The sequence below is a fragment of the Caretta caretta genome, chromosome 5 (genome assembly GCF_965140235.1).
Source record: "Caretta caretta isolate rCarCar2 chromosome 5, rCarCar1.hap1, whole genome shotgun sequence".
NCBI lineage: Eukaryota > Metazoa > Chordata > Testudines > Cheloniidae > Caretta > Caretta caretta.
Window position 1 is genome coordinate 110,883,182 of NC_134210.1, and position 27,377 is coordinate 110,910,558.

At 37.7% G+C, this 27,377-nt stretch overlaps 1 protein-coding gene across 22 annotated transcripts in view; it reads left to right on the forward strand.

Moving 5' to 3' along the window:
• Positions 1-27,377, forward strand: part of CCDC171 (coiled-coil domain containing 171) — a 262,059-nt gene that overhangs the window by 187,510 nt on the left and 47,172 nt on the right. For 19 of the 22 annotated variants that reach the window (XR_012668627.1, XM_075128797.1, XM_075128798.1 and 16 more), the window contains one exon: positions 5,573-5,725. Coding sequence is in view for 21 of the 22 variants with exons in the window: in XM_075128797.1 (XP_074984898.1) it covers positions 5,573-5,725 (153 nt within the window). In the remaining variant the exon portion in view is untranslated. Of the gene's footprint in view, positions 1-5,572; positions 5,726-6,696; positions 6,718-6,756; positions 6,814-17,922; positions 18,024-27,377 lie in introns of those variants that run through there. The other 3 variants (XM_075128803.1, XM_075128805.1, XM_075128808.1) reach the window with 3 other exon arrangements.

Below are 27,377 nucleotides of genomic sequence, written 5' to 3' on the forward strand. Positions count from 1 at the left end.
GTCTTGTTCTTTTTATCTCTTTGTATATATTGCCCTTAGGTACATTTTACTACCTACTAATATTCTTTTTAGTTCAGAATTTCCTGAAGGGGGAAACCTAACAGGCAAATGTAAATTTTGATTTTTCTTCTTTTTCATACTTTAAAAATAAAAGTGTAGTGTGAAGTAGTTGGTTCTTGATTTTTCTGACTGCTGTATCATACGCTACACATTTGAGGCTTATGTTGTCTGTCTGGTCTGTTTATTACACGTTCTTTGATTTGCATTAGCTCATAATAGGTTGCCTGTGGTTATTTATTTCCTTCCCTTTCCTTTCTTCTAAATAGGAGCTAAAATTATCTCTATGTGTGTAATTGCTGTACTCTCAGGATCAGATTCTCAGCTGGTGTAAATGAAATGAAAGTCAGTAGCACTACGTTGATTTACAAGCTGAGGATCTGGTCCTTAATGCAATTTGTTTTACATTTGGTATTTATTAGCAGCTTTGGAAACAATGTAAAGCTATGAAGGCATTAGATAATATTTTAATCTTTTGTTATCTGCAAATCAAAACACAGAAAGTAAAATTGCAGAAAAAAATTAAAGTTCTTATTGGATTGTATTTACTCTAACTAGGTTACATGAATCTAATTATTGGGAAAGGGGTATCCCACTGATAGAGTATTTCCACATGGAATAAATAACTGATTTTCCTTTCCTCATGAAGTATAATAAACACATTAATACATTGACAAGAAATCATTTAATAATTTGTGCACTCTGAATGTTTCCTAAAATATTTTTCCACTGAAGTTTTTAACTTGGTAATACTTTGAGTGACCTTTGATCTAGTTAATTAAATTTAAAGGATATGCTTTAGCCCTCATTTTGTACTTTAATCTTCATGTCTCTTGAACACTGTTGCATAATTTACCAGTGCCAGCTATCAGAATGCCATATTTTACTATACTTTATAAAAAAAAATCTCCAAAGATTAAAGTCTTCTCGCTGACAAATTTATAGGCAATAGTATAATGTAAAAGATATTTACAAACATAATGTTACACTGCACATCTTAGAATTGCTGTTTCTGAATAAGACTGAGCACATAGAGATGATCAGTCAGTCATATCACTGAAGGGAGGGAATATTTGTATTTATTAATTATTATTATTATTTATTATTATTATTATTGCATGTGCTGTAGAAAGGGGCCTCCTGTGAAAACTCTTGTTCTATTCTAAAGTTGATTGGAGGGGAACAATATGGTAATTTTAAAATTACACTTTTGCTCCATAGTTCATTGTGTTATTAAAAAAATCATATAAGCCTTGGAGTCGTTTGCCTCACTGGAAATTTGTTAGAGTAAGATGCTCAACTTCATAGATACGGGGCCCAAACCAGAACTATTTGTGAGAAATTCTGTAGTACAAATAGGCCATCCTCAAACTTAGTACTTTTTGAGCAGGGTTCAGCTTACCTATTACGTTAAATAGATTTTTCTTGTTCTTGTTTTTCCAGTGTTTTGTTATGCTTTTAACTAATCCGTACCTTTTTCTGTTTTAATTTAAAACAGATAGTGTCACCTTTCAATGTCCATTTTATCCTTCCACTTTTTAAATGTTGGTTAAGTACTATCTTATCTATCTACCCACTCACAGTACCTCCATCGTCATAGTAACTGAGTGCATCACAGACATTAACACATTTATTCTCACAATGCCCTCTTTTACTGATTGGGAATAGAGACAAAAATAAATTAAGATTAACATATTCAAAGGTACCTACGTTCCATTTTCAAAAGTAATTTAGGGCCAGGTGTTTAAAAGTGTTTAAAAGGCATCTAGAGATGCAGATAGGCACCTCAGCATCTAACTTTTCAAAATACCTCGGCACCTAACTCCCTTTGCAATCAATGAGAGTTAGGCACCCAGACACTTCTGAAAATCCCACTAGCCATCCACCAGCATCTTTAAGCACTTAAAGACATTTAAAAATCTGGCCTTTAGGCTCTTAAATTTCATTGAAAATCACATCTTAAAATGGGATTTAAGTACTTCTTAACATTTACCCCAGTCCAGCACCTTAATTGTAAGACCTTCCTTTCTCCATGCTACTCTCTTCAGTACCCTTTTTGTGTCATTAGTTGTAGCCAGTTCAGCATGTTGCCCTTCCATTTTCATGAAGCTGACAGTGTCTTGAGCAGTAGTGTTGGAACATGGGTATGTTCTCACAGTGACAACTCCTTTTGACGTTATAATATGCTTCTGCCATGTCAATAGCATTATAAAATGTATGATTTTAAACAAATAACATCTCTTATGAAATGGAGGCATAGGAAGGGGACTCTCACTACTTACTCTGAATTAACTAAAAAAAGGAATTCATTACCTTTTCTGCTCTAAAATTGGCAGCACTATGCAAGTTTCACCCTTTATTAACTCACATCCTATATTCCATACTTCAGCTGGCTTTTTTAATGTTTAAAATTAACATTCTTCAGCCCTCAGAATTGCTGTGGCCTCTTTAGCTAAGTCTGCTGCCCCACTGACATTCCTACAATATTCGTCAGTCTGAAAGGGGTTTTAGCTTTTAAAGTGAATGTGTGAAAATATATGTCTGGGTTGCAAAAATTGCTTCCTATAATGTTCAGGGATCACTATGACTGACTTTTCTGAATGAAAATCAATGTCTAATATGTATTTTAAAAATCATTCTTACTTGTCATGAAAGATGATTTGTTACTTGTTTCAGATGTTCTATTCCCAGTTTGCATGTCACGCTATTACCAGTGTATTCAAAAAAACAGAAGGGCTCACTAAAATGTGGTTCCTACAGACATGTCTGAATGTCAAATTTAGTGCTATAAAAATATATCCGGAAGGCTACAAAAGTATCTGTACTTGTCGTTGTTGTATCTGTTTTTTTTAAAATCTGGCATGCTGGTGGAAGTGGGGGGGCTGTTAAGCTTTGTTTCTGGAAGATACCTGATCTCCAATTCTATTAACAAACACTGTTGATCAGTGAATAAACCTTCTTTCTAGAGCGATGCAGATGTTATATCTGTAATATACAAATAAGGATTAAAACAAAAAATGTTAAATTCCAATAGAAACCAGTGAAATCACTGTTTGACAAAACTTTAAAATGACCAAATAGGAAAGATTTCTCCCTCCCCCACCGATGATTCAAATAAGGGAAGCTTAGGTACTGTAGGAAGCGATGCTGGGGACTCTCCATGTGATTTTCTTCATGTTGACTCAACAATAAATCAGTGTCTTGACTTGATGCTAAGCACATTTTACTGCTAGGGGTGCTGTCTTCCAGATTAGATTTACAACTGAAGTTCTGGGTATTCGTTATTGAGGATCTCCTGGTGCCTTTTGGAGGCGTAGAGGATGTTGACCCCCATGTCCTGGCTGATTTCAAATCTAGGTTGGCCTGTCAAAATTCCTCTGGGACTTTAAACCTCCTTAAGGTTGCATAAATGTTTCTATTCCAGCTACTTGTTTTGTTAATAACTTTGTGAAACTTCTGCCTTTCATCTGGATGTTATTTTTTTCCCCCTGAAAATTTGAGCATAGGAAGAGTTGGGAGAAAAATACACTGTCTTTCCAACCTTTTAAAACTATTCTGAAAATGAAACAGCTGGGGTTAGAAAGTTCATGGTTGACAGGGAAGTGGTGAAATGGGGTGCACAACACCCTTTTCAGTAGGAGCTTCAGTAACACCTTGATTCTACAACTTCCTATACATGGGCAGAGCCCTGTTCTCACTACTGGGACTGCATTGGCACAAAGGTGCACCTGCACATGCAAGCTAGCAGGATCAGGGCCTCAGTTCAAAGAGTGGGCAGCTAAGAAAAGTCAGTCTCCACATTTTAATTTAAGCTGTGACCTTAAATGTGTACCATAGGTTTGCATGCTTGCAAGTCACATATTGATAGTAGCCCTAAATAGTTACAGAAATCTAGTTTTATTTCAAAGAAAAGTCAGCAAATGCCATAGTTCAAATTGCACCTACAGCCTAAATTCTGTTCCCCTCTGTGTAAGTTACACAACAGCATCCAATTTCTCAAATAATAGAGTGGGGCAAGATTTTCTCCCTACATCTTGAGATCCACACGTTTAGCATCTTGAAATATATTTTCAATTTGGTATACTTAACCTTATTGTCATTACTGTAAAAGTTGAGAATACAATATAATGAAGGACTCTATCTTAATACTTATATAGAAGGGGTCAGAGTTAAGGTGGCCATGTAACCTGAGCTTTGACATTTCCTGATTTGAGTGCTCAGTCACAGGCCCTGATGCATCAAGGTACTTCAGCACATGCCTAGCTTTAAGCCCCTGAGCAGTCTCACTGAGGTGAAGCATCATACTGTTTTGTATGGAACATGCTATTCTTTGTTTTGTTCTAAACCCTTTTGAAATATTTTTGTAAATGGCTGCCACATTCTACTCAAGACACAGATGCATTTGGTAGGTATCAACAAAGGCAAGCCCTTACACTGGCTTGATATCTTTCCTGGATTGGGGCCATAATGTGTAAAACACTTTGGGATTCTTCTTACTGAGAATAGCCACCATATATGTGATGTAAGTAATTTGCTAGTATTATTTGGCCGTATTCACCCCTGGTGTAATAGATTTCACTTCAGCCCTGTTACTTTTATTTTATTTGCACAAACAGTAGAAAATGTATAAAACAAAGAAAAACTTGAGAAGATCTTGGGAGTTTCCTTTAGTGCTAGTGAATTTATTTTAGCCTCCACTAAGTGTTATGTTCAGAAGGCAGATTTCATATTAGCCTTAAAGGTGTTCTTACGTTAGAAAACTCACTACAGGTCACTTCAGAAGAGAAAACTGTAACCTATAAACTGTGATTAACCTGATGTAAAGAAGACCAATAATCCCAACAGTGTTCTATTATTTAGGGTAGATATAAAGTTACTAAAGTTACTAGGACTGCCAAATCATTTATATTCTCTCTTGCTGTTAACTTTATTATCAGTCTGATCAATATTACACAGCTGGAACATTCTTCTGTTATATACACAAGCACAATTATATTTTCCCAACTATATTGTAAACTGGTTATTTACTTTAAGAGGTCTGGAAGTTTACTTGATTTCTTTTGTTGCATGCCAAATTAAATCTGTGGGTTTTTTTTAAAATCTGAGCTGAGAGAGTTTGTGTCTCAGTTCAATTTGGAAAATGTGTATTTTTGAGGTAAACTTCCCGGTAGATAGAAATTGACCTTCCACTGAAACTTGTATTTAAGTACAGTGAAAAATAGTGTCAGCTCTTGAATGCAGTAATCCATGTTTGAAAATATCTCCTAATTTAAGTGCAGGGTTGTGTGCTTTCTGTAATGATATTAGCCATTTACAATATTGGTAGGGTTACATAAACCTTTGCTATGTCTTTTAATTGTTAAATAATACTGCTGAACTTTAGAAAATCTTCCAACCTTTGTTTTCTTTATTAATAAAAGTTAGCTAGTGTGATTCTATAATGACTTTGGCTGTATGCAACCTGGCATTTATGTAAGGTCCACATGGTATTGATTATTTATTTTACTTTTTAAAGGCTCTGATTATAAGTTTTATGGATGTCTACCAACTCGCAAGCTCCAGAGTTGCTACATTAGAGAGAGAAATAGCATCTCATCGACATCACATTGCAGCCCTGAAATCAGAACTCCAAACAGCTTGTCTTCGTGAAAATGAAAGCTTACAATCAGTAAGTCTGCTTTCCATAATTTAATTTGCTTGTATAATTTGGATATTCAGATTACTAGGCTGTATCTACTCTCATATTGTGTAGTTCTGATAGGAATGTGTGATCATATTTCTTCAATATAGCTAATTTCATATCACAGTTTAGCACAGTAATACAAAATTACCAGTACAAAAATGCTATTGTGATGCTTGATACGTGGCCAAAGGGAGGGTGGTAGATGAAAGCAATGAGAGGATTAATTTTACCACAATATCTTGTATAAAGATTTGTTCAATGTTGCCAAAGTTAAAAACACAGCATCGTGGCTTCTTTGTCTTTGGCAGTTCAGATGACAGTTAGATTTTGGACCTGAAGCATGCAACTGTCTATAGTTGCAGCATGTCCTATTAAGCCAGAATGTTATTAATTATGCGTATAACCAAAATGGTAATTAGAACATGTGATTATTCTCCATAGGCAACTATACTTATTCATAATACATGCCTAGTGAAAGAGAAATAGTATGATTAATCATCTATAAAGTTAAAATCCTATTTCAAGAATCATTTGATGTCTAAAATATTGTTGTCCATGATTAAATTTGGATTAATTTAAGGCTAATAAGGTGATATTCCAGATCTGAGAACTGTCTTTAGAATCATAGAATATCAGGGTTGGAAGGGACCTCAGGAGGTCAATCTAGTCCAACCCCCTGCACCAATCCCCAGTTTTTGCCCCAGATCCCTAAATGGCCCCCTCAAGGATTGAACTCATGACCCTGGGTTTAGCAGGCCAGTGCTCAAACCACTGAGCTAGCCCTCCCTAGGGGGATTATTGAATGCAGATATATTTGTGTCACACAGGCATCAGGCAGATGTATAAACTGTCACAAATATGTAGCTAAATATGTCTTTAGTGAGATTGTGTAGATAAGTTACATATAATTAATAAATTTTCCCAATTCTTTCTTCCTTTTTCCTTATTGTATAAAGGGATGAGCTTTTTTTTTTGTCTTGGTTTTTTTTCTCTCTCTCCTTTCACTCTGGGTAAAGCAAAGGACAGTAAGGAAAACAGAGACATTGAGTGTCAAGTAGGAAGAGAGGAATTGTTGAAACAAACCAAGTAAGCATATCAGCAACCCGTTATTCAGGGACTGTGCTTGTGACTTTGGTTGCCTGCATAAGAGCTTGCATTAATTTCTCATTGACTCATTTCTACATTGGATCAGCACAGAGGGAGATATTTCCCTCAGTGCTGAACTTAAACTTTAAGATCTTTGGATGAAAGGTTGAATGTGTGAGCTAATGATATCACATAAGCGCAAAGCTTTATTGATACATTTGTGACTCTAGACAACCTAAGAGGCCTATTGAAATTGTTTCTTTTCTTCTCCAACCAATTTTCCTTTATCTTTTGGGTTCCTCTAGGTTTACATGTGTACTGCTGAGCTACTTCAGTCTTACTAGGTTTGCTTTTTTGTCTTTTTATTGTTGAGGGTTTCAATCAAGATGACCACTTGTGTAGCTAAGAGTGGGCAGCCTGCCAAGCTTACTGCAGTGAGGTTTGCTTGCCTTTGGATATAGAAAGTTTTTAGCTAAGATTATGCTATTAGTCTTTGAAGCGCTATTCCATGGTTTGATATGGCACTATAAAAAGCGATGATGCCTGTGATTAAACTTAACACTTATTGAAAACTATATAATTCTATAAACATAATCAATGCAAAAACTATGTTGTTGTTGTTTGTTATGTGTACAGCAGTATCATCTGTGGGCTCCAATCACAGATCAGGACCTTATTATGCTAGGTGCTACACAAACAAACAATCCCTCTCCCCAGGGGTTTGCAGTCTACTTACAGCCTAAGTATAAGTCTTAATGCAAAATTATGGTTTAGAATTTAAACACAGCAAAGACAGAATATTCAAAGTTATTTTTCCTAAAACGGCTTAACTCCACTCACTTGTATGTCTGTAGTATTTTGTTATATTTGAATATTTTGTAAGCTCTATCCATTAATATATGCAGTGATTTCAGAAAGCCTGAATTTTAACAAAGTAGGATTTTTCCTGCTGCATTCCTGCATGCGCCTTCTCTTGGCCAGAGCTGCCTGCAGAGCAGACTCCATATTGGCCACGAGGGTGCTAAAGTTACAGAATTGAATGTGTGATCTAATGATATTTCCCCCACCCCCTTCCCAAAACCTTAAGATAGGAGGGCTTTATCCAGAGAGATTATTCAGTGCATTTGCCCAGAAAAACTGGTCTAGCTCAATTAGTTGACACAGTTTTTCAGTGTGCAGAGCTTTCATATGTGCTTGCCATGTACATGTCAGTCTGGAACACCAAATTATAATTTATTGCTAAAAATAATTGTCTTGGAAGTATACAGTCTGTGTATGCCTAGTATTTACTTAAACCTTGATAATTACTAAATCAGATTTCTGTTCTTCTTTCTACCATCCCCTGAGTTGTTCCAAACTGATGTTGGTTATAACTTCATAGTATTTTTGGTAGTTATCTTCTTTTGCTTACTACCCTCTGGCTGTCTCTTTCACCTGTTAGTGTACCTCTGTTCTCACCTCCAGTTTCATTTTCTCAGACATTTTCCATTGTAACTTAGTTTGATCCTCTTTCTTCCACACTGTTTTCTCACATGCTTAAGCAACGTTACTTCTATGATAGACTTCTTCTAAAACCTGCTACTCAGGCCCCATCTTCCCCCCCACCTCCCCTCTCTTTCTCTCTCTGCGCCGAAGATTTTGCTGATTACTGCAAAAACAAAACTGACACTTTATGGCAAGATCCGTTTGTTCTCACTTTTCCTTTCCATCTTCTCATTTTTCAACTTAGCCTCTGAATCAACATCTCCATTCTCCACTCCACTCCCAGTCCTGCTACTTTTCCTCTTGGCAATGGGACACATGGTTATCCTATTTATTTAGTTACATCCAGAGACTGTGTTGTTCATTCACATTCATGCAGGGTGGAATGTGATCAAGGTAGATAAGAGTCAGCTATAAATATTTGTTTTGTGGAGGATAATGAGGGAGGAGTCAATTATTTGGTGGGGGTGGGAGAAGGGAACATCAGTGGCAGAATGGTTCACAGGCCTGACAAAAAATACAAAGTCTGGTCCTGTCTACTAGTCCTTAAAATGTCTTAATCTTTTTCCCCCTTTCTTTCTCCCTCTGTACTGTCTCCCATGGTGATCTCATTTCCTCCCATGGTTTTTTTATCTCACGTCTATGTTGATGATTCACAAATATATTTCTCAGTCCTGGCCATTCTCCCTTTGTGCAGCCCTGCATCTCTGCCTTTCTCTAATGTATTTTTCATTCTTGCAACCACCTAAGACTCAGTATGGCTAAAACAGTGCTTATTATTTTTCCATCTAGATGTCTCTTCTTACACCTTTTTCTGGCATCCTTACTTCCACTGTTCTGCTTGTCTCCGGTGCTTGCAAGCTTGATTTTAATTTTTGAGTCCTCTCTGTCCATCTCCCATCTTATCTATGCTCTCTCCAAATTCGGCTGCACCTTCCTTTATCAACTTTTTTTCTTGCCCTCCAACTCTGGTACCAAAACATTTTGAAATAGTGTAGTAATAGTATAGTAACTACTGCCGTTTCCAAGATGTAGGCCTCCCCTCCTGGTTCCCACCACCCAAAATGTAGCTGTCAAGACTCTGTTCCTTTCTTCAACACTCTATCAAGGTTGTCGCACCTGCTGGAATAACTTAGCCATCTCTGGATCTGGCCATCAGGTTTTAATAGATCCATTGACTTTTAAGAACAGAAGAGACCACTATGCTCGTCTAGTCCATCCTTCTGCATAACACAGGCTAGAAAATTTCACCCAGTTATTTCTGCTTTGAACATCTTCCAAGGACTGCATGCCACATTCCTGCCACAGTCTCCTCCATGAAGTTCAAAGTTCAATATCTCATTTACAAAGTTCTCCATAATTCCTCCCTGTCTTCTGCCCTTATCTCTTGTTATACCTCACCCACTCCCTTTAAGAAAGTTTAGTGCCTCTGAAAATATGTGCTTTACAATGAAAGTATCCCAATCAATGATAACTAATATAATGCACATTGGAAAACATAATCCCAACTATACATATAAAATGATGGGGTCTAAATTAGCAGTTACCACTCAAGAAAGAGATCTTGGAATCATTGTGAATAGTTCTCTGGAAACATCCACTCAATGTACAGTGGCAGTCAAAAAAGCGAACAGAATGTTGGAAATCATTAAGAAAGAGATCGATAATAAGACAAAAAATATCATATTGCCGCTATATAAATCCATGGTACACCCACATCTTGAATATTGCGTGCAGATCTGATCGCCCCATCTCAAAAAAGATCTATTGGAATTGGAAAAGGTTCAGAAAAGGGCTACAAAAATGATTAGGGGAATGGAATGGCTTCCGTATGAGGAGCGATTAATAAGAACGTGACTTTTCAGCTTGGAAAAGAGACGACTAAGGGGGGATATGATTGAGATCTAAAAAACCATGACTGGTGTGGAGAAAGTAAATAAGGGTTATTTACTCCTTCTCATAACACAAGAACTAGGGGTCACCAAATGAAATTAATAGGCAGCAGGTTTAAAACAAACAAAAGGAAGTATTTCTTCACACAACGCACAGTCAACCTGTGGAACTCTGCCCAAGGATGTTGTAAAGGCCAAGACTATAACAGGGTTCAAAAAAGAAATAGATAAATTCATGGAGGATAGGTCCATCAATGGCTATTAGCCAGGGTTGGCAGGGATGGTGTCTCTAGCCTCTGTTTTCCAGAAGCTGGGAATGGGCGACAGGGGATGGATCACTTGGTGATTACGTGTTCTGTTCGCTCCCTCTGGGGCACCTGGCATTGGCCACCGTCGGAAGGCAGGATACTGGGCTAGATGGACCTTTGTTCTGACCCAGTATGGCCATGCTTATGTTTCTGTGTTCTTATAACTGTATAACATAATTTGTGACTCTGTAATGGTTTATATATTAAGACTGTGACTAAGGCATACAACTGGAAAAGGTATCATTTAAAATGTATTTATACAGAGTCTCATTACTTGCTTATTTCTTGTTCAGCAATATCTAGCTGTAATACCAGAGTTTGGACTTTGCTTCAAGGTTTCCCATTAAATGAACTCTTGTCAGTTACTTTAACAGTAGAGGGATATGCTTCTTTGATCCATTTTACTCCACCTTCAAACACATTAGCTTACTACAGTACTTGCACTTTTATTCTGAGTTGCAGTTAACAGTATGCTTTGAACTGAGAGCTTTTGAGTGCTGTACAATACAATAGTGCAGTCATAAGCAAGTACTTTTTGGGTCTTTGGGGCAGGAGCAACCATAGGTTTGGGCAACACTTGGCAACATAAATGCCCATGGCAAGCATGTGAATCCATGGTACATCTACTGCCAAATGAAAATCTCTTGTGAGTCCAGTATTGCAGTGAGCTGTTCTAATGACATGGCATTTTCCACTGTGCTTTCAAACACATTCTAGAAAGTGAGAAAAAGCAATTCAGAGCAAAGTTTGCGTTACCTGTAAAGGGTGGTATGTTTATTCATATGATGTCAGTTCTCCAGAGCCTCTGACCTTCATAGCTTCCAGCCTTGTGCTTTTTGCACTGATGTCAGCATCCCGTGTTTTGTAGAAGTGTTGAATATTTGAAAAATTTTGATAGTGGTGACAGACATTGGGAGCCACAGTTGTGCTGGGCCAGGTGATTGAGTGTTTCTCTGAACCTGAATGTGCTCACTGCACTCTGTGGCTTGCTCTGTTCTGCTGCATGGTTCAGAATAGGGCAAGTCAGTATAGGGGAGGAGATGGGCGTCTAGTGCAGCACCACAGTGCATCTACCTGGCTGGGGGCAGAAGCATTGAGTAGGTGGCGGTGGTTATCCCTGCTCCTCCTCCATCCCTTTGGAGTACAAATTATAGTGGGAAGGGAAGGAGACAAAAAGGGTAGAGACAGAGAGTAATGGAAAGAGAAGATAGAGAAATAAGGACCTCATGAGTGCAAAGGAAATGGAAATTTGGTGGGGATAAAAGGTGAGTCGTAAGGAGCTCAACATATTCAGTTTTTCAGAGAGAAGGTTGAGAGTTGACTTGACACATGGAACAGACACCTGATAGTGTAGAAACTTTTCATCCTTGCTGACAAAGTATATACAAAGGTAAACAACATCCAGTGGCTGGAATATGAAATTAGACAAATTTAGCCTTGAAATAAAATACAGTTTTCTTGCTGTGAGGGTAATTAAACATTAGAGCAGCCTACCAAGGAGAGGAGATGGACTCACCGTCACTTGAAGTCTTTAAGACAAGATTAGATATCATTTTAAAAGATATGCTTTAATCCAGCTTCAGGGAGAAATTCTGCAGTCTATGGAGGTGGAATGGGGCTGGTGATCACGATGGTTCCTTCTGGCCTTGGTTTGAGTCAGTGGGTCCTCCTGTTCTTTCCCTTCATTCATGGGCATATGGGGAATGGGATTCCCTGCATAACCCTCAACAGACACATAACATGTGCAGCTTTGCAGCAAGATAATGACTAGAATCAAACCTCATGCTTCAGCTGATTGCCTACAGGGGTCAGGAAGGATTTTTTCCCTAATGCACAATTGGCTAGATGCATTCAGTGGAGTGGGAGGTGTTTTGCCTTTTTCTGAAGCATCCTAGATTGGCCAGACTTGAAGATGGGACACTGGATAAGATGGACCAGTGCTGTGAGGGGTACAGAGAATCCTTTTTTTAGATGCCTGGTTCATGAGTCTTGCCCCTGATGCCCAGAGTCTTACTGATTGGGGTTAGGGGAAGGAATTTCTCCCAAGTTAGAGTGGCAAGAACCTTGGGGTTTTTTGCTTTCCTCTGTAGCATGGGGCATTGTTTACCTGCTGAGATCTTCTGGGTATAGCTCACCTAATCAGTTCCCTGCCATTGCAGGAGCCTTGGTGTCACCTTGGTCTCTGCCTATGGCACACAGTTTAGTTTCCTGATGACTGAAATGTTTTTGTCTAACTAAATTATTTGAACTTAATATGTGAGTATCTAGATGAAATTTAATGGCCTGTTACATACAGGTGGTCACACTCAGTGATCTGATGGTCCCTTCTGGCCTTGAACTCACCTCAGAGATTCACAGCAGCCCTCAGTTTGGCCACTTTTGCTAGTGGCTCAAATCTGCCGTTCACGCAGTTAACCTCATCACTGGCCAGCATGGGGAAAAGGAAGGAGAACAATCCCCACAATCTCTGCTGGTCCACCTAGTGGGTCAGGGGACAGGCCAGGGACCTTCCTCTCTGGTGTGACCACAATCCAGGTCAACACCTCCTGAATCCAATAGGGAGTTGGGGGATTGGGGGGAACCCGGGCCCGCCCTCTACTCCGGGTTCCAGCCCAGGGCCTGTGGATCACAGCTGTCTACAGTGTTTCATGTAACACCTGTGTGACAGCTACAACTCCCTGAGCTACTTCCCCATGACCTCCTCCCAACACCTTCTGTATTCTTACCACAGGACCTTCATCCTGATGCCAGATAGCATTTGTACTCCTCAGTCCTCCAGCAGCACACCCTCTCACTCTCAGCTCCTTGCACGCCCCTCGCTGATTGAAGTTAGGTCCTTTTTAAACCAGGTGCCCTGATTAGTCTGCCTGTCTTAATTGATTCTAGCAGCTTCTTAATTGGCTCCAGGTGTCCTAATTAGCCCGTCTGCCTTAATTGGTTCCAGCAAGTTCCTGATTGTTCTGGAACTTCCCCTGTTACCTTACCCAGGGGAAAGGGACCTGCTTAAGCTGGGGCTAATGTATCTGTCTTCTATCACTGTCCTGTAGCCATTTGGCCAGACCCTATCACACCTTGAAAACAATAAGAGCTGTTGGTTTTGGATGTTTATACTAATTGATGTTGAAACCCAAATCACTTAGGATTCCGCCAACTTGCTGTTATTGTGGTTCTGTGTTATCTATAATTAATTAACTAACTTATTTATTTATTTAGCACTGTTTGGGTGGTGGTGGTGTGTTAAGTTTTTGCAATGATGGGCCAACATTATGAAACATCACATAGTGATGCAATATTCAGGGCAGAGAATACAGGAGTCAGAGGGTTTTTGATCAAGCAGGAGATGCAAGTTTGAAGAAGAGTCTTGTCTAACACCTATCCTTTTTTAAGACTCTGATAAATGAGAGATGCTTACTTTAAAAAATAAGCTAAATTTCAGTAGACTATTCACTCAGTTTTTCCATTTAGTGGACCAGCAGCCAGTTCCCATACCCACCCTGCTTATAAGCAAAACCTTCCTTAAAAACATTCAAAATATTGTATAATGAAAATGTATCATGTAGCCTCAGGACAACCACTTTCTTTACACTCCAGTCTAGCTGCTTACAGGCAGAATGTGTGCATGTATGTGTGTTTGTCTCTCTTGTTCTCTCCTTCACCCTCACCTCACCTGAATCAGTCAGTGTATCAGGATTATGGGACCTGGAGCTGCCAGTGCATGAATGGACATAATGGATCCCTTATTCTTGCAGTCCTTTTTTGGCACTAGTCCAGGACTAAATATACTATTTCATTCCCCGCTATTAATGACCATTATACTGTTCTTTATAGTAGAGAATAAAAGAATATTTTTAAAGTAATAGAAAAAGAAAAGAATTTGATGAGCCCACAAGGGTTCCATATTATTCAGGTATGCTGTATACATGCAGGACTAAATATCAGTATGGGCAGGACTAAATAATACTTTGAAAAGAAATTATATCTAAAAAGCAATAGCACCATTCAAAAAGTGAAGTTTTACTGAAATACTTGCATTTTGTAGGTAATTAGAAGGAATTGGCCATCAGCTTAGTGCCTTACAACACACCTGTGGCATGCAGGCATCCTAATCTAAACACACGCCTTGTCATGTGGTGTTGCTTATATAAGTAATAGTCATAACCAAACAGTATAAATCATGTCCTTTAAACTGTTTGGTTATTATACAGCACTAATAACAAGTATAATAATATGAAAACAGTATTATAAATCACATAACATGACTTGGGGCAAGGTGTGCAAAAAAGTTTGAGTAATCCAACCATATATATTTGCCTTTTTGTAAAAAACACTTCCTTTTCTGTGGAAAGCTTTTTTGATATTCAATATGCTAAGTATGTGAACTTTTAACTTGTTAAACTATTGTAACATATTTGAAAATTATAGTAATTTGATTATAATGTTGCCTATAAGGCAAAAGGTTCAGTTAATAGAATCCATATGTAATTAAAATGCAGAACTAAATATAATCAGACCCAAGTGACTATTGCCGTCGTATTGATAGTTTTACAATGGCCTCTGGGGTTGAAAGTTTATGTTAAAGTTACCAAATGCAGCAGAGCTACAGAAAGTGAGCAAGATGACAGTTTATCCATTTTAAATTCAACAACATAGTTAAGTGATAGGCATACAATAACAAGTCTCTGGATCCTCAGAGTTTTAGGAATAGCTCCCATTGGCAGGTGGTAGACACAGGGGACGTGTGTGCTAGTTGAAGATCTGCACTCAGCAGCAGTACTGTTATATAAACACCTGAGATGAAGGGTCCTTTAAAAAAAAAAAGATAATTTGGTAACTTAATTTGTATGAATTCATGTTTGAATCATCTGAAAGTTATAGACACAACACTATGTACCAAGCCACAAAAAAAAGTTTAAAAAAATTTCCTGAACTTAAAAAAAAAAATTATTTTCTCTGGACAGTTTTAAGAGTCAACATCCTGTGTTAGAGTTCTCTAATCATCACCAGCACAATTTACAATCAGAACACACAGAGAGCCAGTTCAGACCAGCTCATCTGTTGACTTTGGCAGAGGCCCTTAATCTCACTTGTGTGCAGCTGCCACTGGAGAGATGGGGACTCGGCAGAGAGCCGAAGGAGGGTGGGATACAAGGTTGGTCAAGGCATGAACACATAGGCCTGCTTCATTTCAACAGTCATACACTGCCTTTTTTATAGTCTTTTCATTTTACTGCTTTTTTTTTTTTAACCTGAAATTAAATGAGGACCTCTCATGAGCCACTGCGCTCCAGGCATAAGAAATTGTAATGTCTGGCTTCCAGAAACTGTCCCGTCAAAATGTGCTTCTGATTAGGTGGCTTAATTACAGCTGTGAAAACAATGTTGATTTAGGCCTCAAGATTCCAGTGCATGTCACCCGTTATTAGCTAGCCTTGGACTGAAGCCACCATTTTAAAACTCTTTACCACTAAAGTCACACACTGCTTGACAACTTTTTATTTAGGCAGAAAGGTTGCCAGAAGCAACACATTTTATGCAAAATATTTTTCATTGTGCAAATTTCCAATGTGACACTCTTGATAGACACAAAGTGGATAGTTACGATTGAGCTTCACCAAGTCCAAAGCCCAAACTTTTGCAGGAAAACTGTTTAAAATAGTTTTTACAAAGTTTGACTGACATAATGCTTAATTTTAATTCCTTTAATTCAGTTTTATTCCAAATCCAGCATGTTGGTTTAACCACCCAATTTTATTGCATCTAAATTTTCCTGACAGTTTCATTTGCTGTCGGGAAATAAAATTGCCATTTTTGCAACATGGGAAATAATGGCTAGCTTCAAAACCAATATGTTTGAAACTTCCTTTGCCTGAAGCAGGTTAAGGCACACACTCAATTTACTTTAGGGGGAAAAAGCTCATTAAATAGTTTTTAATATTTTAATATAATTTAAGTAACCGCTTTCACAGTGGGAAAGCTTATTAGGCCCATGTATTTACATCTGTAGAGAAGTAAATGTTTGGATAATTAGATGGTTTCCAATACTGCCATTTTTCAGTACAGTTGTACAGTGAATGCTATGAATATGGTAAATGAACATGGTGCATTCATTGCATTTAGAAGTTACATTTCAAATGGCAATAGTTTGGTTTGAGTCACTTACACTTTTTTCTTAAGTATTGAAAATGTACTTTGTTTTGTCTGAGTTTAAAAATCTCCTTATTGAAATGAACTGTCTAGTAGGTGTATATGTTATCTCAAGGCAGACCTGTGCTTTTGGAAGAGTAGGATCTAAATTCTAATACCACTGTTGTCATGAAATTCCAAACGTGCATGCTGTGCTGCTTAATGGAAACCATGACTTTCCTCAATGGCCACAGGTCTGTTCCAATATTAAACACAAAACAAATCTTTCAAGCTATTGGCTGATCTGCAAATGGGGAGGATTATGTTTTCAGGAAGCTAATTTGCCTCATCCTTTTTTGTTCATATTTTGCATTTCTCTGGCAGTAATTATTAGAGAGAAGTTTTTCTATTGAAGTATATGAACTGAGAGCTCAAAAACAAAGGTACTCAACTTTCCTTTAACTTGAGAAATCTGATTCCAAGATTAGAGATCAGACAGGCATTGAAGCCTCAAAATGTCTCTCTTCCTTCTGTCTTAAATGCTCAGGACAATCCAACAGTGGTATATCCAAGAGTAATTAATGGGAAACTACAGTTTGGAGAGAGAATTGATTTGGATGAGGGGACATGTCCAAAGTGTAGATTCAGTTTTGCCCCTTTGGGGAAAAACGTATCCACATGACTATACAGTGCATTAACAGAGGAAAAGCAAGTAAATGCATACACTACATGTTGTTCATCTACCTGAAGAGAATATAATCTAACCCTTTTCTCTGAAAAGTGGCACTTGGCATTACTGAAGTTTAACATTAAGGAAGGGCTCACTTTATGCTGAGAGCACCTCCATGTTATAAGGAAGTGGTTTTATGTTGTTCTCTTTGTCAGACATATTTGTGCTAATTTTACAAAATACAATCCCTGAATAATGTACGCTTAGTTTTATTCCAACCACAGCACAGCAGCATATATTTGCTTTCTGCCCCCAATATTCTTTGCTTCCTCTTTGCCCCTCATCCCATTCCTCTTAAAGTTACATTGTCCATCACATCAGAATAGAAAGAATTTTTGTATATAACTAACAATACTGCCAACACTGTGGTAGGAATAAAAGCACTGTGAGTGTTTGACAGGCTGTTATTTTGATAACTGGATATTATAGACCAGGACACTTAACCCCCAAGTAAAAAAAAATTTTTTTTACAAAAAGAATAGAGCCAGGGACTTAATTTTACTGGCTTTACAGAAGAAAAGAAATATTCTATACAAAGAAGCCAAATTCACTTCTTTCCAGATTCAGGGACTTTTATTCAGGCCAGGAGGTGCTTCCTCCTTCCTTTTGAAGAAGTTGTTTCAAGATGGAGGCTAGAAGTGTCTATTATTCTCTGCTAAACTGTGAGTAAAACATAAAGGGAAAGTGTGTTCATTCTGGGGCTATGAATCAGCCAAGAAATTTTTGGAGGGGATTAAAGAATAGCTGAGCCTGAATTACTCTGGCTCAGAGATTTAGATGGCACCTGAATTGAGTGACTCCAAACTGTCATTCTTCCTGTTGTTCCTTTGACATATTTAAGTAAGATCATGTTTCAGAGAAGCAGCCGTGTTAGTCTGTATTCGCAAAAGAAAAGGAGGACTTGTGACACCTTAGAGACTAACAAATTTATTTGAGCATAAGCTTTCGTGAGCTACAGCTCACTTCATCGGATGCATTCAGTGGATCATGTACAATATACTGTTTGTGAATCATGGTTTTCTTGTTCCTACGTTTGCTTTGTTTTCTGTTTCTGGGTATTTCTGGTTACAAATAAAATTATGGTAGCATTTATAATGATAAAATTCAGTAGTGATCATCCTTCATTTGTATATTTAGTAAGATGTTTTGCATGTGCTTTTTTTTACCCAGCGGTTAAAGCAGATCAAAATAAAAGTGCTTTTGGTGGCTTTCATCATGTTTCTCAGTATTGCTTTGTGATGCCACTTTACATCTTACTGTGGTGATAGGATGCAGGAAGGACAAGAGGAAGAAAAAATGAAGAAATCCAAAATGTGTTCATGTCTCTAATCGTTCCTTAGACAGCCAGTCAAATACATAAGTGAGGAGCTGGTGCTTCTCACCCCTATTTATTTATATATATATATAAAGGCTGCTGTTTAGACTTGACTAGGATTGAGAATCTGTAAATTGATTAGAAACAGCTAAAAAAGGAGGATCATGTTTTTTCATCAGGGCATTGGAAACGCTTGATGCTATTTCTTGTACATTAGAAGATTTTAAGTCCTTTCAAAATATTTTTTAATGCAAAATCTCATGTATTATGATTATTTATTTGTACTTCCCTCTGGATTGGAGTAGGGGGAACTGGTGATCTGATCTACTTGCTCTCTCCCCTTAGAGGAGAGTGGGGCTAGTAGGGTGTCAGATCTTCCTGTAGAGAGTGGTGGCTGGGCTACTTCTGCTTCTCCTGTCAGGTACTGCTGCTGCGCCACCTGCTGGTGGGAAAAGGCTGGGAACCACAGAAACTCCCCAGCTAGATATCATTGGCTAAGGTTGCTCCCACTTCAGATTCCCCTGTACTGCCTACTGAGTCCTCACCTCACTAGTCAAGGAGCAGCAATTTGGGGTAGCAGCACTCCTCTGAGCCCAGGAGAGGAGATGAGTGGGAGCAAAAGAGAGAGAGAGCTGCACTTCCTAGCAGTTCCTCTTACTTTAGCTACAGGTGGAACCAGTAATGCTTTTTTGGATATGGGTATATCCCCACAGTTTGAAGAGAAAAAGCAGCTTTGCTTTTTATGTTGCACCCTTGTAAAATGCAGTCCTTTACTTTGGTATTTTTACTAAGGAGGAATATATTTATGCAGAAGACCTTTGTTAATATGCTTCAACTGCTTGATTGTTTGCATTTTATACTTTTTACTGAGTTTTACATTTTAAAGTATGTTAAAGTGTATGACATACACAGATAAAAGATAGGAAGTTCAAAATTAGGGCATAAAAACTTAACACTGTTCTTAACTCATAATTATGTTCCTTTTAACATTGACATTACTTAAGGTCATACTGTCAGCAAATAACATCTTAACATTTATTTTTATTGGGTGGTATACATTTAAGTCACACCTCTTTATATTAACAATGTATTTGATTTGGGGGTATTTTAATTAAATATATAACTGTTTTTCATAGAAAGCTGTGAAATCCACATCACTTAGTGATGATACAGCTGTTCCAGTTCATCTGGTAAAGACTTATTTACTCTATAGATCAGGAGGGCTCCCTGGAGTAATTCAGATCTGTTGAGTAAGTGGATATTTAAACAGGTTTTTAAAATATGGACTTTGTACCCAATAGACTTGATAGCTTCATTCTGTCAGAGGAAAAGATGTTGTCATGGTAATTTTCTTAATTTTAAAAAAATATTTACTACGGTGTACTATCCCTTAAAAGTAAAATCTGTTTCCTTGCCAGTGTTTTTCTTTCCTTCATCGTGCAGGCATTAGTTTGTTGTTACTGTAATTGGGTTGTTCAGGATTGCTGGGTTGCTGACATCGGGTTTTTTGTTTTAAAAAAAGCCAAAGCATTTTTTTTTTTTTTTAGGAGGAAAGGTGGTTACCTTCCAGTGTGCAATAAGTATTTACACACAATTTTTAAATAACGAATTTTAGTACTGATAGCAGCTGGAGAACTGTTCTGCTCTGCTTAATACTGCTACAACTTTGAATATATACAAAGTGACACTAACATAGTTGCAAAAACAACAAGGAGTCCTTGTGGCACCTTTGAGACTAACAAATGTATTTGGGCATAAGCTTTCGTGGGCTAGAACCCACTTCATCAGATGCATTTAGTGGAAAATACCGTAGTAGGTATATTTATACATAGTACATGAAAAGATGGGAGTTGCCTTACCAGGTGGGCGGTCAGTCTAACGAGACAATTCAATTAACAATAGAATACCAAGGGAGGAAAAATCATTTTTGTAGTGGTAATGAGGGTGGCCCATTTCAAACAGCTGACAAGAAGGTGTGAGTAACAGTAGGGGGAAATTAGCATGGTAAAATTAGGTTTTGTAATAACTCATCTACTCCTAGTCTTTATTCAGGCCTAATTTGATGGTGTCCAGTTTGCAAATTAATTCCAGTTCTGCAGTTTCATATTGGAGTCTGTTTTTGAAGTTTTTTTTGTTGAAAAATGGCCACTTTTAAGTTTGTTATTGAGACTTAAAAGTGGCCATTCTTCAACAAAGGCAACTCCCATCTTTTCATGTACTATGGATAAATATACCTGCTACTGTATTTTCCACTCTATGCATCTGATGAAATGGGTTCTTGCCCATGAAAGCTTAAGCCCAAATACATTTGTTAGCCTTTAAGGTGCCGGAAGGACTCCTCATTGTTTTTGCTGATACAGACTAACATGGCTACCACTCTGAACCCTAACATAGTTTCAGTGATTTCCAAGATCCCATTTCATCTCTTCAAATGGCACAGTTGATCCAGTTGGTATACTCTGTTAGATAGGGTCACTTGGAACCTTCAATGGCATGTATTGCTTTGGGGATCCAACACTTTTGAGTCTGAGAGCCAATATAGAACTGTGAAGTTTGGGTTCATAATAAGAACACTAGAACATACAGGTAATATCACAAAATGTCCTAGTGCTAAAACAAACGTGCTCACTCATCCATGCCACACACTGGTGTGGTTATTATAAATACAGTCAGATTGGTTAAGGAAGCAAGCCCTTGGTGGCCAGAGGCAGCACCATGGAAAAGTTTTAGAATGCTCACTGATTCTCCAATCTTTGGAACAGTGGTTTCTAGAACCTTGTTTGTCTTCCCAATTGCTGGCTTGGCTGATGTACACCATTGGACAGGGTCACCATCAGGCTTTCAAACTGTCTGGTTTCCAGGCTTCCTCACTTGGGATTTTGGAAACAAAGCACCCAAAAGTAATTGAAATTGAGCATATATTGTAATTTAACCAAGACTTTGCCAAGGTTTTTGGTGCCAAATACCTACCAATGCCATATTTATTGGAGCAACTGAAAAATCTATCACTAACTATTACTAGCAGTAGTGGTTTATATTTAATTACTGATCCCTGTGAGCCAGAGGGATATGAACTTTATATTTGAAGTTTACTATCTTCTGTATGCAAAATATGACAATCAGGGTTTAAGTATATTGGCTGGGAGATGTGGAGAAGCCTCAAGTGTTGTACTTGTTCATTTTCCAGTGCTGCCAATTCAGGACTTCGAAAAACCCTAAATTCACCCAATAAATAATGTTTAAAAATCAGAATGCAAGATTGTTTGTTAAAGTAGAAGATCTAACTTGGAGTCCTGATTAATAACTTGAGATTGAAATTATGCCATTTCGAAACCAAAAGGACCCCAAATTACAGTATTGTCTCTTTGTAAAAAGCTAACAAAATATATCAAATATTTCACAACTTGTATGGTAAACAAAGCAAAAAGGTTATATACGAATATAGGAAAAATATATAGCAATTGCATTTATAATACGGAGATAACTGCATTTATTTATTATATCAAATTTTTCAGGGCTTTTAAAAATATTTTCCAGATCTCCTTACATGTTCCTTATGAAAATTTCTTCTGATAAAATTTTGCATGCCTGACTTCAGTCTGTAATGTTATATGGTTTTTAAAAACTCCACTGAGCTTTCAGAACACACATTTGGCTTATATACCAAAGGATGAAATTCCATTAACAATTTGTTTAAAATGTTGATTCACATAAGATGTGATTGGTATGCAAAAAATATTAGTTCCATTTGCTTAGCGGCATTCAAACTGAATGTTTAGCCTCATATAAAGTGATATTCCAGTACCTGAACTAACAGCTGAATTTAGAAATTGATTATGCTCTTGAATCAAATAAGTATACAAAGTTCTGTTGAACTAATTATTAGGCTTTTATTTAATCACAGTCTGAAGTATAACTGTATATATGAACTGAGCCAAAAACAATAGAGACAGTAACCCTTGTTCACCCACACTCAAATTGTTTATAACTGATCAGCTTGGTTCCTTGCCCAGTTAGTATAATTTGGGTCTTGCATTTACAAAAGACCTACATGTTAGAGATCAAATGAAACTGAGCCTAAAACATATGACTATTTATTTTAAACTATTCAGATATTAACTGGTATTTTCTGAGCAATGTCTCAGAAAGGCCAGTTCTTTTCTTAGGCTAGTTTCTGATTTGAAGAACCCACAAGTGGCTGATTCTAATCTGACAGCAGGGTACATCAGGAATAACTGCATTAAAATCAGTGCCATTACCCTGGTATAGAACCAGTGCAAGTGAGATCAGGATCAAGCCCAGCTGTTTCATGCAACCCGCTTTTATGTTTGACAGCATTCTCAAATGTACAGTTCACCTATCAACATACTTAATGCCCCATCCTAATCAAACTGCTTTCAACAGATATAGGCTCTGCACTGTAAGGCTCATGATTTGAAAAGTGTGTATCTATAGAGGCAATCAAAGGTGCTGAGCACCCACATGTACTGATTTTAAATAGGAGTTGAAAGGGCTCAGGACATTGCCAGGTTAGCACATACATTTAGTGAAAACCATTAGTGAGAAGTGGTAAGTAACCTGGATTTTTCTGAATTCATCCGTTTGCAAAAGAATGATAATTAAGTCCCAGACATATTCTCAGACTGAAAACAGGTGGAGAATGGACACTTAAAATCTTTTTAAGAAAAAGATTTACAATTCATTTGTTTTCTTGGATATATAGATTTATGGATACTAAATATTTTTACTTATAAGTATTACATACTTAACCAAAATATATAGAAAAGTTGATTTTCTAAATGTCTAAAGATTTTTATAATGCAAGAAAACTGAATCAGAAAGACACTTTAATTTGCTCCTAGTCATTTCTCCTTTACCTCATAAAATGTTAGTTAGAAATAATGACTTTTACCTTATTTTTCACTCTGTGTCCATCTTGCTAATACAATTTATCTTTATTAATTAGAAAGTGATCGAAACATTTTACTGAACCTCTGTAATTTTTTAACCAAAAGGCTCCTGGTAACTGGGTCCAAGGATCTGCTTTAAAATTAGACTTTTGTAAAAGATAGCTTAATGCACCACTGCCATATTTCAGCTTCCCTTGTCCAGTTTAGTAAATAGGATGACTAAATCGTAGTCGCACCAGTTCTGAGCAAACAGGCAAGAAGGAAGATAGTTAAACATCTTGCTGTGCGTGAGCAGTTAGAGGGCAGGCAGACACCATGCACCTTGACCACCTATTATGAAGCTTTTTGCTGCAATGTCAAGTGAAAGCGAGTTAATTGGGTGAAGCTGTAGAGCATGTTAGGGGCATGGTAAAGGGTTGCTGTCTGACAGTTGAATGTCAGCAAAAGCTAGTCAAGTGTGGCTGAGAGACAGAGACCTGTCACAAAGTTCATGTGGACTATAGCACAGTTAGGGAGCTGAAATGTGATTCAGTCTCACTTTCTCCCTCATTGCATTCAAGCACCTTAAGATTTCACACTGGATGTGTCAACCCTTGTTCTCTAAGCTGTTTTCTCCTAACCCTTCTGCATTCAAATGATTGAACAAAAGATGCTAATGTTTGGCAAAGTGAATGTAAATATACTTTTTTCCTCCTTTTCCGCTGGAGCGTCAATGTACATCCAACTCAAAAAGAAACTGTGAAGGGTTACAGCAAACAATTAGACTGCTTGGTAGTTCAGCTGATAGCTGAATACATTTCTCAAGAAGAGTAGGAGACTTGACAATTAGAGCTGTTGAATAGGCAATGCTTTCTTGCCAGTACAGGGAAAAACTGGGTCAGTGGCAAGGACTACTATATGGGCTTCTTGAGACTGAGTGTATTGCTGAGGTCACACACATTCAGTCTCCTCTCCTATGCCCACTGACTTGAGATAAAATGCTGTGGAGGCAGCTATTAGAAGTACAGATAAAAGGAAGATAAACCGTGAAGAGTTGTAGGGAAAACTCACCTATGGGGGGGGAGGGGTGGCCTTGCCTGGAACTGAGGGAAGCAATCAATTACACATAGTAACAATATTATATACTGAAAAAATGTTCAGAGAAACAGCAAAACAGTTTAATAAGATACAGGGTGCCCCTAAGATTGTAAGTTTCAATACAGAACACAAAATAAATCAATAACAATTTAGGTTTGCTAGTCAGATAAAAAAATAAAAAGTGCATTTACTTTTGAGAAGGTACAGGGACACTGATAAATAAATAGCATAAGTGAAAAGTCTCTTTCTATGATGAGAATGTATTCCACTAGTAAAGAATTAGAAATTTGGGTTTAAATGAATGCATGCTGAGTATTACACTGTGAAAATAGCACCTTTTGTGGTTAGCCTTAGGTTTCAATATCATTATAGAGCAGTGTAAAACAATGCAGTTTGAAAACTGGGATCTACTAGGATAACATGTGTACAGTGCTATAGCTCAGAAAGAATCTTGAAAGACAGTATAGATTGTGGATTTTACCTAAGCTATTTAGAAATTATTGAAATTAACAACGCAAAAGACCTAGACCATCTCCCTGCCTATAAGATATAGTCCACATATTGTGCATATTAGATATTAAACTGATAATCATGGTTCTGGTCCTACAGATTCTTCATATGTACAAAAGTTTTGTAGATTGGCATAGGTATTCCTTAGGCTCTTAATATATTTCAGAAAAAAATTCCATTCAAGAGCTTTATAGGAAAAAGTATGAAATATTTTGTCTACTAAAATATATTAAATCTTATTTTTGATTATTTTTTTAAGCAGAGCCTATAGTTGGTAATTCCACTCAGCATATAAAATGCTAGATCATGCTGGGGGTAGGATAATAATGATTGTTTCCAGATAATTACCTGATCATAAAAACTTCTGTAAGCGTAAAAGGAAATTCTCCAGTAATGGAAAATCTACTTGGAAACTATTGGCTAGTAGTTCCAAACGAAGAAAGAGTGATGTGTACCCTTCTAATACTTAGTGAGTTGGTAGCTACTGAATTGTTGTCTCTGACAACAACTTGTTGTTGGAACCAGGAAGAAATGCTGACAATGATGATTTATACTGCATGTTACTACTTTCTTTGTTACAGAACACCAATTTGAGGCCTACTGCATCAGCATATAGAGTTGTGAAACCACTGACCTGGGAAAGAAACAGTTATTGTTGGCTAGTGTACTTTCTTGCTCTGGAAAAGTTTGCTAACTCTCATTACGTTACAGTGGCACCCAGTAGCAGAGCTTTCCCATTTTAAGTGCCAGATTTTAGACTTTTCATCACTTATGTTTTATGTATTTCATCCAGAGTGAAAATGGCTCCTTTAAGCTACTTCTAACAGCAAAGAGACCCATAGCAGCATCCTGGAAGCCTAGAGTGATTTCCATCATGTAGCAAATAAGCAACTCTATGCTGGAAACAGCTGTGTTTGAAAGTAGTTTTGCATGATCTAAAATCTTGGAACCTTTTAGCAGGGCCAAATTCTGCTTCTCCACAGAAATACTCCCAAAAAGGATTCACAAATAGGGACTGTCCACATTAGACTTTTCTCTCCCTTCTCTCTTCCTATACAAATTCCCATTGTTCCTACACGTAAATGCTAGTGAGACCTATCTCTCCAGTATTTTAACCACTATTTCACCTTTCTCAGACATTTTATTGACAACACTGTAGTTAAAATGCCAGTGAAAGCCACTACACTACATTACACTAGTACTCCTGCTGTTTTTACCATCGGTGGAGCTGTCCATGATGGTAGCAAAAATGGAAAATCTCGAAGAGAAAATGTCCAGTGTAGATAAAACCAGACAGTGTGCTGCTAAAGTAGTGCTATTGTGTGTCATCCCCACACCAGAGTCTACCCAGTAATGGCCTGTCTCCCAATCTAGATTATTTCTCTGCATGGGGGTAGAATAAATCTAGTTGCCATTGCCAGGTCAAGCATCAACTGTGCACAAATATGTATACTATGTCCTATGACTCCTAGGCCCTGCCCTGTAGCACCCTGCTTTTCCTCCTGGTGTTGCAGCCTCTCCACAGATATTTGGAGAAGCTGGAATCAGCGCAAGAAGTTTATGCCCAGGGCTACCGCACTACCTTTGACTGTTTTCTGGCAGACACCTTTGTATCCCAGGCATCCCATAATTTGCACCTTAATCTCTTTCCAGGCAGATGTGACTCTATGGCTGAGCAAATTCCATAAAATCTACCTTGTGATTTAATGGTGGGCATATCAATTACATCTCCATCACTCACCTAGCACAGACAGGACCGGACCTTAACTAATTCTTATATTGTTACATGTACTTATAACTTTGGTATCGCTCTTCCCCCACCCCGCATCTCACTCCTAACTCTAACTCCAATCTTCTTTCTTTCTGCATGCCTTGGTCTCATTTGCGATCATTCCAGTGTTAAAGATAAATATTTTGTTGACTTATCTTCTGAGTGGTCTGATGATATAATGATGTATTATGCACTTGCCTCGGACTTTAGAATTACTTACGCTGATGGTTGTGCATGCTGAGCTGTTAAAAATTTATTAACATGAAATAAAAACATTGTGCCTTATTTTCAGAGGAGCAGGGTAGTTGCATCTCCCATCAAACTCAGTCACAGCTGTGGGTGCTCAGAACCTTTGAAAATCAGGCCTGCTACTTACAATTCAGGAGTCCTAAATCATGGAGAATTGGGCAAACAGGATTTTTAATGGTGTTGT